At 38.3% G+C, this 14,322-nt stretch overlaps 1 protein-coding gene across 2 annotated transcripts in view; it reads right to left on the bottom strand.

Moving 5' to 3' along the window:
* LOC140312970 (cGMP-dependent protein kinase 1) overlaps positions 1–14,322 on the bottom strand; it is an 84,774-nt gene that overhangs the window by 55,660 nt on the left and 14,792 nt on the right. For both annotated transcript variants that reach the window (XM_072390878.1, XM_072390877.1), the window contains exon 3: positions 1,340–1,453. In XM_072390878.1, the coding sequence (XP_072246979.1) occupies positions 1,340–1,453 (114 nt within the window). The remainder of the gene's footprint in view (positions 1–1,339; positions 1,454–14,322) is intronic.

Genomic DNA, 14,322 nt, shown 5'->3' with positions numbered 1-14,322 from the left:
CCTCTATGCACACTCATAGCTGCAGGATTTCTATTAGAGACATTCACCTCTAATAGCCAGTGAGGTAGCTAAATTCTTCTGTACATTCAAGTGTGCCGAGACGCATCAAAGGAAAGACAGTCATCCTGAGAACCAGCGCCAATGACCCTGTTAAACTGTAAACACACTTTTGCCCATGTAGACAATTACATCATTTGTTCCATGCATGGGTTTTTTATTAGGCAGCACTGACGTCTAAAGATCGTGGCAGGAAGCGCGGGCCAGTGGGCTGGTAGCATGCAAAATAATACACAAAAGAAAACGACAGACATTCTGTCGCCACTGGGAAGGGGAATATTTTATCCCATAAGAGTTGGATCACCTTCCTGTGGGCACTTGTTGCCATAGCAACAGGAGCTGGTAGTTCTGTCAGTTTGGCTGGTTCGTGGACGAAAATCGTGGAACTTGAGAGGGGTCAACCCTTGGTGCACAACCTTGCTGCCACAAAATCATTGACCTTGCTTCCTCCACACTTCAACTCGCCCTCCCATATGAGCCCTAGAGAACCTGCGCCCTTCATGCATTCATGTATACCAGGGTAACACTATTGTTTTACATTTCAGGAAGGGAAAACTCACAATGTATGAAAGTCTGTTACCAGGTCATGCAGAATTACGACATATTGTGTTCTTTTGTTCCAAATCTCGCAGGCTGTGACCTGGATAAATGTATCTTCATTTGAACTGTATTCAGGATAATAATCCTTTCACCCACCAGGCAGTACATCATCTCATCTCAACTACTTTTCCACCAAGACACACGTTTTGAGCTATTTTCCATTTCCTGTCTCACAGAAACACACATTTTTCATCTTAACACATTGTCTTACTAGCTCTCCAATGTGTGTGATCCACCATCTGTCTGGTCCTTTCTCAGTGTCCTCTTTTTACTCTATCAGGCTGACTATTCAAATCGCCAGTCTGATAGACCACCTACTCATCCACTGTGCATCCTTCAAATCTAAAGCTTTGACACGCGAAAGAGCAGAGGCAGTAAACCTTGAAATTCAGTTTGCTTGGGGTCTCGCAAGGCACTTAACTAATGTGTTGTGAAAATACAAGCTGGTGATGGGTAGTGTTAGATCATGAATCAGCAGCGATGCTATCGCTGTGTTCTATACACCAATTCCAACTGTGGCAGCGTGATCCCGAAAGACCCCTAATCCTTCACACCAAAGCCACAGTTTTCAGTGGAAGTGTCCTCGAGTATGTGTGCTGGGGAAGTAATCTGTCACCTGGGCAACATGTTGACATTTAACACAGACTTGTGAGGATATTTTCAGGTGTCTGTGAAGACTCACTCTTGACAGTAGCAGTCCTGGTGCAGTTGTAGAGAATAGCCAGCTCCCCAAACACCTTTCCCGGCCCCATGGTGCAGAGCTTCAAACTCTCCTTCGTCACCTCCACCTTCCCATCTGAAAGAAGCACAGAAGTGCAGGGAGGAAATCAGTCACAATGTTATTCAAATTCCACATTCATTTTCCAGGGTGATTACCCATGTGTTCAGTGTCTGTGGCTTTTTGCTATTTTTTTAGGGCACCCACCCTCAGTGATCTTGACTGTCTGGGCTAGAAAAAATACACAATTATTCTTGCATTGCAGTCTCCAAAGGATTCTGGCCTTCTACCAAAGCCGGTATGACAAACTCACTAACACAGCTATGCCTTAAAAAAATTGCTAACAAATTGTGAAAATATTTTAACATGTTTACAGGTCTGAGGCACTCTCCAAGAATGTTTATTGATACAGGAGAAATGGTTGCACAAACTTAAGTCAACATAAGTCACTATACTCTGACATTGCTAACAAACTTTAGCAACTGCTTTTAATCCCAATAATCTTATTCAATCAGCTAACAATAGGGTTTGGCATCAAAACAAACCACTAAAACTGTTAATCTGCTACTGTGGAGATGCAAGAAGATGTTTCGGCAAACCACCATAAATGTGGGTGTTACAGGTAGATCCGAATGACTTCAAGAGAGATCCTGCACCACCTGAAACAGACCTCATTAGACTAAAGCCAATTATTGTTTGGATATTGAATGACTCCTATAAGATATATCACTACAATAAACCAGAAAATAGAGGGGGAGTATGTTTTGGAAAGGAGAACTGTGCTCTCTGAGCTCTGAACACTATGAGAAGGTACATTCTAACCCAAACAATGAATGATGTCTTTTTTGTTTTGTTCTCTATACCCAATCAAACAGCAACTGAGCAAGAAAAATGTAAAATTGCGGGTGATGAGTTTTGTCCTTGACATCTGCATGCCTAAAAATGATGCAAAAGGAGTATTGTACGCTCACATTGATACATTGAGATTCATTCAAGATTAAGGAGGTGTGTTTTCACTGCAATCAAGGTGAAATCATGGAAATTCAACTAATCCAAACATTCTTTTAGATGATAAAGTTATTTCACATTGCTCCATTTAGCCTTTTTATGACAGCTTGCAAAGAGAGAAGGTGAAATGTAGTCTAAAACAAATATTTGAGCTTCATGATGAAATACATTAATTTACAAAACACAAACACTGTATGTAGTAATATATCACTTTTGCATATGGACACATATATTCTCCCACACCAGTGTTTTCTCAGTAATTGCTCTTTTTTAGAAGTCTGATGTGCTAAACATTTTGCTTTTACTGGCTGATATTGAAGTTGCATTATTTCACTTCAGCACTGAAGTTGCTTTATGTTAGTGTGGTACTGTGAAACTGAGCTGAATGTTGCTTGACTTCCTCTGGCTAATGTGCTTAATGAAAGCATAAACAACAGACCTGACTGTGTCTAGACGACACGTGTTAATAGTTATCTACATGCAGCCCATACAATCAAACCACAAGCACAAAGCATATAAATCCATATACTCGGTCGGTGGTTCTTGTCACTGCATTTAGACGAGCTTCATTGAAGATGTATGTTATGGTGGAAGCTGAGAATTTCTGCAGGACCATGACTGTGATTCACAGAGCAAAAATAAAAAAAGCAAAAGTCGGCTCGACACAATTGATGAAATATGACAAGATGATGAGAGTGGGCAAGTGATCCACAAAGAAAACTTCTTGACATGTCATCTTGTTAGAAGGCCATGACCCCCTTTGACAGACAACCTTGAAGAAAATGCACACTTGTCTTTCTTTTCTCTGATTTATGTTTATTTCCATTTTGTTGAAACCTTTTTCTTTTTACCTCAACCAACAACACAAAATCCATCACCACTCAGCATGAAACTATACACTGAGAGAAAATCTTCAGCTCTTTAAGTGTGTCAACGTCTCACTGTGTGCACTCCTGCAGTTCTCCATGCCCCTGTTTAACAGCTCTTTTTTTCTTCCAGACAATTCCTGTAAAAGGTGACAGCTGGAAATTCCCGTAAAAAGCCACATATATATTTTTAACACTCATTATCGACTTAAGTTTCTTCGAGCGAAAAAGAGCAAGTTCTTTTTCCCCTCCAGCAATTACACAGATTAATAAATGCACAGCTCATTTTCTGAAACTTTATCAGATTCAGACTTTATCAGTCTTAATCTGAATTTGATAAAGGCTGTGTTTATATAATGAAGGCTGTTTCATTAAACAATAATCTAGAGTAGAAGTAGTTTTCCTTTGTAAAGATACACAAATGTTCTGTAAGTGTAATGATTCCAAGGGTATTGTCTTAACAATAAGGAGCACCTTGGAGCTAGATCAAGATTCTCAACACAAATAGGAGGAAAGAGACAAATCCTTGCTGTAGATAAATTCTTTTATTTTCTGCTCCCTCTGAACAAGCTGTTATTAATCATTGTCATGTATGATGTATCTCTTCCTGCGCACCTCAGGATTTCTCAGAGGAAAAAGGAAACAACTTGTGCTTGTTTATTAGCCCTGTAAAAGATGTCATGATTTTTTCTTTTCCTGAAACAAGTTGTGTGGTGTCCGTTTAGCCATTCAAAGTCTATAAACAACTATTACAATAAGTGCGCTTAATCAACTACCAGATTCCAGGAGAAAAAAGGGACTAATCAGTTAACTGTGTTGAGAATGAAATGCACCTCTTTTTATCTATAAGCTCTTAAACCTTCAGCAAGGGAATTGCCAGAAAAAAAATAGAATTACTCAATTATTTATTCCACAAGTGATCTGTTTTTAGAAACTCCCGTTGAGAAGCTCACATGCATCCCTCCAGACACGCAAACATACACGCAAACATACTGTCCAGCTTATTTCCTGTTTTTATGACTAATAATGCTTTATCACACTGCTTTGTTTTTCAGAATAGCTCCAAATTCACTTGGAATTCATTTCACATGAGAGCTACTGAAATCTTATTTCAGTATCTCCATTACTTATTAGCAGACAACCTGATATGAAAGTACAACTCATTCACATTCTCAGACACACAGTCTTTTGACATTTGTATGCAATGTCTAAAAGAAATAAAGTGCAAAACACATGTACAACAATCACTGCTATTAGGTTTTTCGCCATCTGTATACCACATCCTTGCCTGAGGCTGTGTAACTGTGTTAATGGGTGATCATTTGAATGCAGTCGCAGTATAGTGAGGCATCAGGACAGACCTTGCAGCAGACTTTGGCTAAGGATCAGATGTAACTCTGGCTGTATTTCAAATTAAAAAGCTCTTGGTCTACCTTATCTGTGCTGGTGTTAAAGATTTCACAGATAAAGAGAAATGTGAATTTTTCTCCTGCTAATTTTCTAACAGGCATGACATACATCTCCTCAGTAATCTACAGGGTATCTGAAACTAATTATTGGAATGATTGACCATTTGTTGGAAGAAATATGTCTTTCAGACAAAAACAGATGGCTACAAATGAGGGTTCTCAAAAAAAAGTGGATGCTCAGATATTGACTAATGCTAAAATTTATAATCAGATTAGACACTCATCTGCAACAGTACCAATACCAACAGTGCAGTCCTCATCTCATGCAGTTGATGCACAACTTTTAACAGCACCGTTGCAGGCACACAGCCCCTTCCCTCACAAGCAGGTGAACACATTAATGTTAGTTGACACTCAATCAATAAATCAGTGACTAGAGGCTATAGCTAGTAACGGGTGGCGTAGTTTTGCATGTGTGTAATGCTAATAAACATTGCTTTTTTTTTACAGGAAAACACAATAATTTGTGTCTGAAAAGTGTTAAAAGTAAAAAAAAAAAAGATTCAAGCAGAGAAAAGAGAACCAGAAACTACACAGAAACGCTTTCATCCATAGTGGGGTCAAGCTACGGTTATTGTCGTCCCAATTCACGAGCACAAAAGGGGAGTGGATTTACTGATCGAATGTCAAATTTCCATATGACAGATGCAAATATGCATCCTTTTAGCTAATTAGTACAGTGCTTTTCCTGGTTGACCTATCACATCCAGACCAAGACAACTGTCAAGCAATTTCAGCGGAGGCAAATTAGGACTGGGTCGAACAGGGAATCGGACAGCTGGCAGGTCTGTACATTTAGAACATTGTCATTGTTATCTTTTTACACAGACAATGCATGCTATACTTTGTGATTATTGTCTCTTGTTACCAGTTTCCTCGTCTTCAGTGTATGGGCTTCTTCAGTTACTTAGTATTCACCTCCCATGCACCACCTACACTTGTATAAGCCCTACTGAACAATTACAAGAAGGAGTAAACTAACATCCAGCCACATTATCTGGATGTGTTAGTCCAACTTTGAAAACTTTTACTAACACAGTAAATATATATTATTCATCTTTTCGGTATTGAATATTGCTAATTTTCTCAATATTGATGTTGAGTTTGAAATCTTAGTATTTTGTGACAACCCTACATATGAATGCATTTTCAACTTGTTTGTACATCTGGAGGAAACATGAGGCACAAGGTTTCTATTAAGTCCAAATTAGATCTGCAGCAGAGGAGGACACCGGTTAATTTCACAACAAAAGCATAAGACTGACTATAAATAAAATTGAGCTTCAGGGGTCAGACGCAGTTTGCTTCTTCCCCCTCTTTCCACAGACCAAGTTTTTTTTTCCAAGCAGCATAAAGCGGACATCAAGAAACAGGATGTGGGGGATTTCAAATCCCGTAGGATAGAATACAACCAACATCCCACCCTGATGGACCATATTCTTCCAGCATAACTCAGGGGTCAAATTACCCATTGCTGTCACAATCCATTTGAGCAGTAGGAGAGCAGTGATACTACATCAAGCACAGCATTGTTTCATCCTGCTCTCACTGCAAAAAAAAAAAAATGGGGTCATTACCTCTGAAGATTTTAGGTGGTAGAGCACTCAAGTTGACACTTCTGACTTCAGGTCAGCACAAAAAAAAGCTACACACTCTCTGCAGCCTGACTGATGTGGTGGAGTCATGGGAGAAACCAGATTAAACCAGATCTTTTTTGTTCAAGCGTGGGTTTTATTCTAGAGGAACCAAAATGAGTTGAGAAAATTCCACTGTTAAAAAAAGCACAATCTGCTTTTCATTTGGAAAAAATATGTGGTTCCTTCAGTAAATAGCTTTTCATTAAAAAAGACTTGCAGTATGCCGTTTAGTTAATCAGCAGCCTGCAGCATTTTTCTGTTTTTTTTTTTCTCTCTTTGCGATTCCTCTCTCATACTAAAAACCAAAGAAAATGTTTTATCTCCCCAGTTTTTAAAAATGTGAAACAGGCCTCGACCTAATAAGGAGACAGATAGAAGTCAAAATTTGCATGTGGATTTGAGGCTAATTAAAAGCGAAGCAAAATAAAAACCTAATTTCTCCCGATCACAGACCTATGACAGAAATTAGAACAACACGGATTCAGGCGTTATCTCACATTTCCCTTTGGATAGAAACAAAATAAACCCTTGAGTTTAAGAAAACACCAATGTAAGCTGAAGCCAGCAGCAAGAACAAACAACGATGAGAGGCAGTGAGAAAGGAAGTATAAGAAGTGTTAGTTATTTATCAGGGTGGATGGCTTAGAATGAGAACGACTCATTTTAAGTTTAAAGCTTCCAGGAACTGAAAAAAAACGGGGAAAAAACAACTCAACAATGGTTGTTTCAGCCAATGCCTGTTTGTGTAACTATAAGCTGACACAGTACAATAGCAACAAGAATGCCAAAGCATGAATGGCAGTGTCATTTCTCAGATCTGAAGGAAGAATTTGTTGTCTTTGAACTGTGGAAAAAAATGTTGAAATGTTCTCTAACAGTTAACTCTGCTCTTGTCACCTGGTGATGTTGGAGTGTTGTATTTTGAATGTGCATCAGCAGGGTACAATGCTGCCCCTGATCCTTCTGCTTTGCACCTAATCCAATCACATTATCATGCTGGAAGATAAAACAGATTAGAGTGACTGGTTAGCAGTGTAGTGCAAATAAAACAGTTTTACCAAACTCATATAAGATGCTTATATAAGACGTCACCGTATTTACACCCATGTGACACAGGTGAAAAAAGAAAGGGAGACAAAAATACTATACCTAAAGGATCATCATATAACTTACAGGATAAAGTTAGAGTCGGGTGTTTCTATCATAGTCTTAAAGACCTTTACAACACTTCTGTGGAAGTATCCAGTCCCATTTTAACCCTCCCTGGGAGTGGTCAACCATCAGAGATCACTCGAAAAGAAAAATGTGCGATCGTCTGAGTGATCTCAAAGGAACCCTGTGTAACTTCTGAATAATTCAAACTTCTCTTTGATCAGCTAATGTTAATTTTCATGAGTCCACCATTAGGAGGACACTGAAAAAACAGTGTGCCTGCAGTTCTGGTTGTATTTGAGGAGAAGGGAGAAAGCCCTTCTCTCCAAAAAGATTTTTTATTGCCTATCTAGTTTCCTAAGTTTACATGAACAAGTCAGAATGCAGTTGAAAAAATGCTTTGTGGATATATGAGAGTAGAAATCAAGCTTTTTGGTTTTAATGAGATGTGTTAGGGTCTAGTTAAAGTCAAAGAGTTCTCTTGAATGCATGCCATTTGAAAGAGCAAAAGAAGAGCAAAGAAAGCAGGGGAGGAGGCACGGCGAGACGACTTGGATGAAAGAGTTAAGAAGTCAGACGTGAAAGAAGGATATTAAAAACAGGGGGGCAGCAGGGGAGCAAGACACAAGGAGCTGATGAGGGACACCTGATGCTAAAGGTAAGCACTGCTGAACATCCCTTCACTGAAGATGAAGGCAATTCAAATCTTTTCAATTCAACAGAGACGCCTGAATTCATGCAGCGATCCTTGCTGTTGGCATAGCAGGAAATTACTCTGCAGCTTTCAACAAGACTTTGAGAGACCTACAGACACTAACCTGCGTGTTGCCAACAGGATAAGAATAACAGCTGGTTTTTAGCTTTTTCCACCCCTTTACCTTGGAGACAGGGATTCCACACAAACATATTATAGCATCATATGTCTACTTTTAGACCCTCTGAGCTTCAAACATACTGCAAAATTACTTCCATTTAGTGGAAGTGATATCTCCTGTGGTGTAAGATGACAGTTATCCACTTGTCTGGTGCTCCTCTTTCCTCTCTGTTTTCATTATAATAGGCCCCTCTCTATTCCTGCAGCTCTACTTCCCATCAAACTCTGATTGTGGCTGCTGTGTTGACAAGTTGATTGGTTGCCTGAGCAGGGGGCAGTGAAAATGATCATTTTGTATTCACACACTAAATTGCAGCCTTGTAATTAGCAGTCAGAGTCCTTCCCATGTGCATGTACTGTAGCATTTATTTTATGCTACACTGATTTAATTAGACAGCTTAAACATCAATATTACAGATTGCAATACAGTACAGTACAGATTAAAATGACATGCAAAGTATTACAGTGATAGGCCTCTCTTATTTCTGCAGCCTCCACTCATTTAAGTTACATTCTTTATCATCACATATATGAAAAGCTTTTTGCAAGAATATACAATTCACAGCTGTGCCTGCAATTATTTATTTATCTATATATTCTTATACTTTTACATGTATATCATATATACAAGTTCTAAAGAAAAGAAAGCAGTTTGTCTCTTGATAGCAAGTTTAGTGAACTCATTATACTGGAAAATATGCTTTTTGCTTTCTTGAAATGAAATAAGTTCCCATAATTACCAAAAGATCTCTAGGAAAATTAGCTTGAAAATGAGTGTCTGCTTCATATGATGATACTTGACTTCAGCTTTCAATGTTGTTGCCATATCTGTTGGGGAGGATCAGTATAACTGAACTGTGAGTCAAGTCATAATAATAAATATCTAGTTTTGTTTGTTGGCAATATCATATAACAAAGGAGACAATTTCATCTATTAGAAGGCAAACAGACACTGACTAATTCCCATTCCTCTGTTTCAGCGAACACATGATCAAATAATTGCAGAGATAACAACATAAATTAACCTGTTGTCACAACAAAACAAGCTTTGTTATCTCAAGATAGGAATAATTAACTCATGATCTCGAGATGACAGAATCAAAGAATAATTTCTAGCACTGCAGTTTTCAGCCATCTTGGAGATTGTTACACAAATCTGAGTGTCCACAAGCAACTTAAACAAACAGCTCTGAGCTTTGAGATGAATGCTAATGTCTTAGCATTTAGAAGGCATAATATTTACCATATTCAACATATTAGTTTAGTGTTTTATAGGGCTGTCCCAAACGTCATGTTATAGTCTCCACATATTCATCATTTTGGTTGTATTTACACATAAAATAATTGATTGTCACAGTTTTGTTTTTTTTCTTAATGCATACTGTGTAGTCTATGTCAACACGCAAACAGCTCACTCGTTGCTGCTGCTGCTTGCTGCTCTCTGCACCGCATAAAAGCTGAGAAATGTCTGCTTGATGTGAGGATGACATACCTTGCTCTGGCAGTCCAATAATGTTCGTCCAAATATTATATTGATTTGTTTGTTGCTGGGTACTTCAAGAAAAATAAAAAATGCAAGCAATCTAAAAAGTTAAAATTTAATTTACTGACAAAATCACTAGCTGATGTGAATCAAAGCATGACGTTCACTGCTGTGAGTGACCTGAATGAAAGAAGCACAAACTGAGAAAGCACATATTGACACTTTTAAGAAAACTAAATTGAAAAACTGAAAACATGCCCAGCTAACATCTGAATAGTAGATTATTCAGGCCCAGTCCAAAGCTTCTGAGCATGTTACGTTTATCTTATTAGAACTTATTACAGAATAAATCTGAGGCTGATGGTAAAGGAGTTTGAATAAACAGTTTTGCAGAATTCAGATTTCAACCTGACGACGGTACAAACATTAGTGAAGATGGATATGATTTCCACTAAGAGTAAAGGGAAAGAATCAGCAACGTAATCCACAGCATTAATCTATCTCTGTCCAAAATTTTGTAGTCACTGGGGAAGTGAGCAGATTAGTGTTTATCCACTCAAGACCATGAGATTACCAAATGTAACAAACTTTAATAATCCTCACAATATCAGTGAAGAAATTTGAGTTTGGACCAAAGCTTTGGACCAACAAACTACGTTTTTTCTGGGTCTAACATTGTTTAATGAGCTGAGACTTTTTCAATCTGTTTGCATTTCAAAATTCCTTAGATAATGTCCCAACTGCGATTTGTTATCAAGCCATTTTTTTCTACATTTAGAAAACACTGATATGATAGACTCCCACTGTAAACTAAACTCTACAAAGTGCACACACACACCTGACTTATTACAATGCACATAACTCGAGAGGGAATGCCTAGGGTGAGATATCTGATGACCAATCAAGTGCGAAGCAGCCATCAACGCTGTTGTTGAAACTTTACAGTATGCATTGAATCTGCTGAGCACAACCTAAAGTCTCAGAAAGGTGAGTCAGATAGCTCAAATCTACCTTGCAGATTATTGGAGGAACCAGTCCTGACTACTTGCTGGGTGGAGCTGCATAGCTAATTTACATGCACCGTGGGGGTCATATGACAGTAAGTTACCGGAGAAGTCAGCTCAAGCTAGTTGGAGAAGATCCTAAAAGTATGGCAGAACATAGCTCTCAGCCAGGTAAGCTGGGCTATGAGTAAACTCTGCATTTCTAATATTGATTAAAGCAACAGAAAGTGAGTATATCATCATTCTGATTTTTCCATTGGTATGCAGCCGTTGATAATTTAGCTTCCTCTTCTTAAGAATCACTCTCCTGTTCAAACATGTATGGCTGAATTATTCCAGAATTAGGCCAGGGTCAGTTGGTGGACGGGGATGGTGGTTGAGGCCATATTTGCATACTTATATGTCCATATTTACTGAATGAGCAAAAGGGTATGGAGACATCCCCAAGGCAAAGGTTTTTTTTTTTAACAGTGAGCATCTGAAAATACAAAACTTAAACACCAAAAACGCCTTTATTCTATGTTATTTATTTCTTTAGCCTTTATTTACATTATTATTATATACAGGTAATCTCACTGAGACACTGAGTGTCATTCTCAGGAGAGACCTGTTTCAAACACACAATTTAACAAATCATAACACGAAATGGGATATTATGACATTGTCTTTAGGTAACAAATTTTTATGGGTATTATGTTCAACATTTTCTTCCTTTTTTTTTTTATTTCTGCTATTCCAAAAGTGTGTATAGAAACAGTTTGTGTGTCTGTGTCTGTCTGTGTTTGTTTTGCAGTATCAGGAAGGATTTGTCCTTCACTGTAGCAGAGCAGATTACTTCTGCCCTGCCTTGTATCCTCAGTCTGAAACTCAGCAAACACAGCTTATCCAGTCACAGCAGACCCTCAGTATTACTACCAGTATGTAACCACCACCTCTTCGTATTGTACGCACTCACACACACACACACACACACACACATCAGCAGGTGTGCAATACAAAACCTCTTTCAGTCAAAAGCCAAGAATGGAGTTTCTATCATTTGCATAATATCCAGCTCATACAATGCTTCTAATCTCTTTTTTTTTTCTTTCTGTGTTTGCCTCACCCTCCACCTCATCATCTGCCCTAATGCCACACACGCAATTCATAATCTTTCCAGATGGGAAATTTGCAAAAGTGGTGCTATCCTTTACGGGGATGAAGGCTCAGGGGTCATTCACACAGGTCTCAGGAAAAAATAAATAAACAAAGGCCATCACCTGGTAACCTGAGAGGTGGAAAAGACAGTAAACGAAAAAACAAAGGAAAGGTGGTGAGCTAAAGAAAGAGGCAAGACTGACAGAGAGGTGAATAGTAACAATGGGAATAAGACAGAGGATAAAAAGAGGTGATGAACAAGTGGAGAAGGATAGTGACAAGAGGACAGATTGGGGTCAAAGTTAGTAAGAAGTGAGGAAGGAAAAGTCGCTGGTCTCATGCTTGGGAATTTTGAACTGATAACTTGTAGCAGCGTGTCTGTGTTTGTGAGAACGTGAGGGTATCAAAGAGAGAGAAAGTGACAAAGAGAATTCCTCAATGGTGGAGAGGGCAAATCGTACAAGACACTTGCAGCTGGTGCTCTGCTCGGTGCCGGTGAGATTAGGTGAGATCTGCGACACACAGGCACTCAACATTTGCACATAAATGAGTAATTATCTGAAGTTATGATACTCTAAATGAAAGTTGTTTCAGAGAGCTATACAACTGAATGCTAGTAAATGCACATATTTCTGAAAATCAACAAACCATTTATATTTGCCATTTATATAGAATTCCATTAACTTTTTATTTTATTCATATATCATTATTTGTCTACTCATTTATCTATTTGCATCTTAGCCCACACATTCAAGTCAGGATAAAATTGTACATTTGTGATGTAGCTGCAACCCTAGAGAGGTTTTACACCTGGTTAAGTCACTGTCATCGAGAATTTTTTTTTAAAAAGAAGCAAAACACATTTTCTTTTGGCTGTTTTACAATTCCATCTCAATAATTCATCAACAATAAAGGTTATCAAGTGCTTAACAAGAACACATAACTGCAGTTACAGACACCTTTAAAGGTGAGGGTACGTTAATATATATTTCTCTGCAACATTTGTAGAAGAAAAATGTCATTACACACATATTTCACTTAGTAATGTGGAACCAGACTCTGCACTTTTTAATGCTTTGAGGGATTTCAATGGGGACCACATTTAAGTGGACAGTCACTTTTTAAAAGGGAAGTATTTTAGCCCTAACCATGACCCTTTAATAACATTACGTTGTTAGAGTCTAACCTTAATGTTATTGTTTCAACCCAGCCAAAAAAGTGACAAGAGTGCTTTTGTATTTTTTGTTATATACAGAAGTATTGGGGTGTTACTGCCGCAACGTTGTTGGTCTCAGTCTCACATCATACAACTGTCCATGGTTAAGTTAGTGTTCAACCACCCACTGCCACCCACTTCATCTTTCTGAGGCTATTGAGACTTATTAAAGCAACACTTGAGATATTTGTGAACCTTAAAACTAACTGCTACTGACTTGTTATGATATACACTGGTCTTGATGTGCACATTTCAAACTGCCCATGAGCACCCAAGGGCTGAGATTTCGCAGTTCACCACTTGTGTGGTGTCCAGCCCTGCACCATACCGTTTGGCTTTATGGTCGCAAAAAGAGACATTTTTGTTGCGTTTTTGATGGCGTCTCACATACATGTGCAGGGCTCACACAGAGATTTGTTGTTAATGTTACTTTAGGCAAAACAAGAACGATATGGGAATGCGCATATGAGTCGTATTTCCCTTCAACCGTCCATTGTAAAATGCACTGGAACGACTAATCTTTGGATTACGTTTCACTGCCTTTTATATAAAATATGTTATTACTTTTTTTAACTCTTGATTGGGGGATTTTTTGGGTAGATTATTGTGAATTTTGAGGTGTTTCTATCCTGACTAAACTATCTTTTCTTTTCATCTTCAGTTTTTTTTCAGACAAAGTGACAGGGTAATGTTTGCTTCCAGAATTTGCTGCTTTTATTGAATTCCTTCAACAATGACACCAGCCTTGTACGGCTGGGTACAACACAACTCTAAGTTAGAATAGATCAACCTTTACATTTGAAAGTTGGATGAGTGTTCTGTAATTGAAATTCTGCTCAATTTCACGGACAAACTTTTCTGTCCGTGCCCTAAAAGATAACTTTATCAGTCCATAGAACATTCCAAAACAATATTTCATAAATCAACCGGCATTGTTTAGTGTTCTTTTTTCCAAATGATAAGGTCAAATTTGTGCTGTAGCTGCAAAGCAGAACACTGTGCTGCCACCCAAAAAACTGATAAATCTTCTTGAAGATCTTGTACAGATGGTTGTGTTCTTTAACTGCTCCCTTTAGACTACCACTACTCAAATACAGTAAA

Source organism: Leuresthes tenuis, unplaced genomic scaffold (assembly GCF_036924035.1).
Source record: "Leuresthes tenuis unplaced genomic scaffold, fLeuTen1.0.hap1 SCAF_8, whole genome shotgun sequence".
NCBI classification, from domain to species: domain Eukaryota; kingdom Metazoa; phylum Chordata; class Actinopteri; order Atheriniformes; family Atherinopsidae; genus Leuresthes; species Leuresthes tenuis.
The sequence above is the reverse complement of the archived record's forward strand: the minus strand, read 5'-3'. Positions and strand labels throughout refer to the sequence as shown.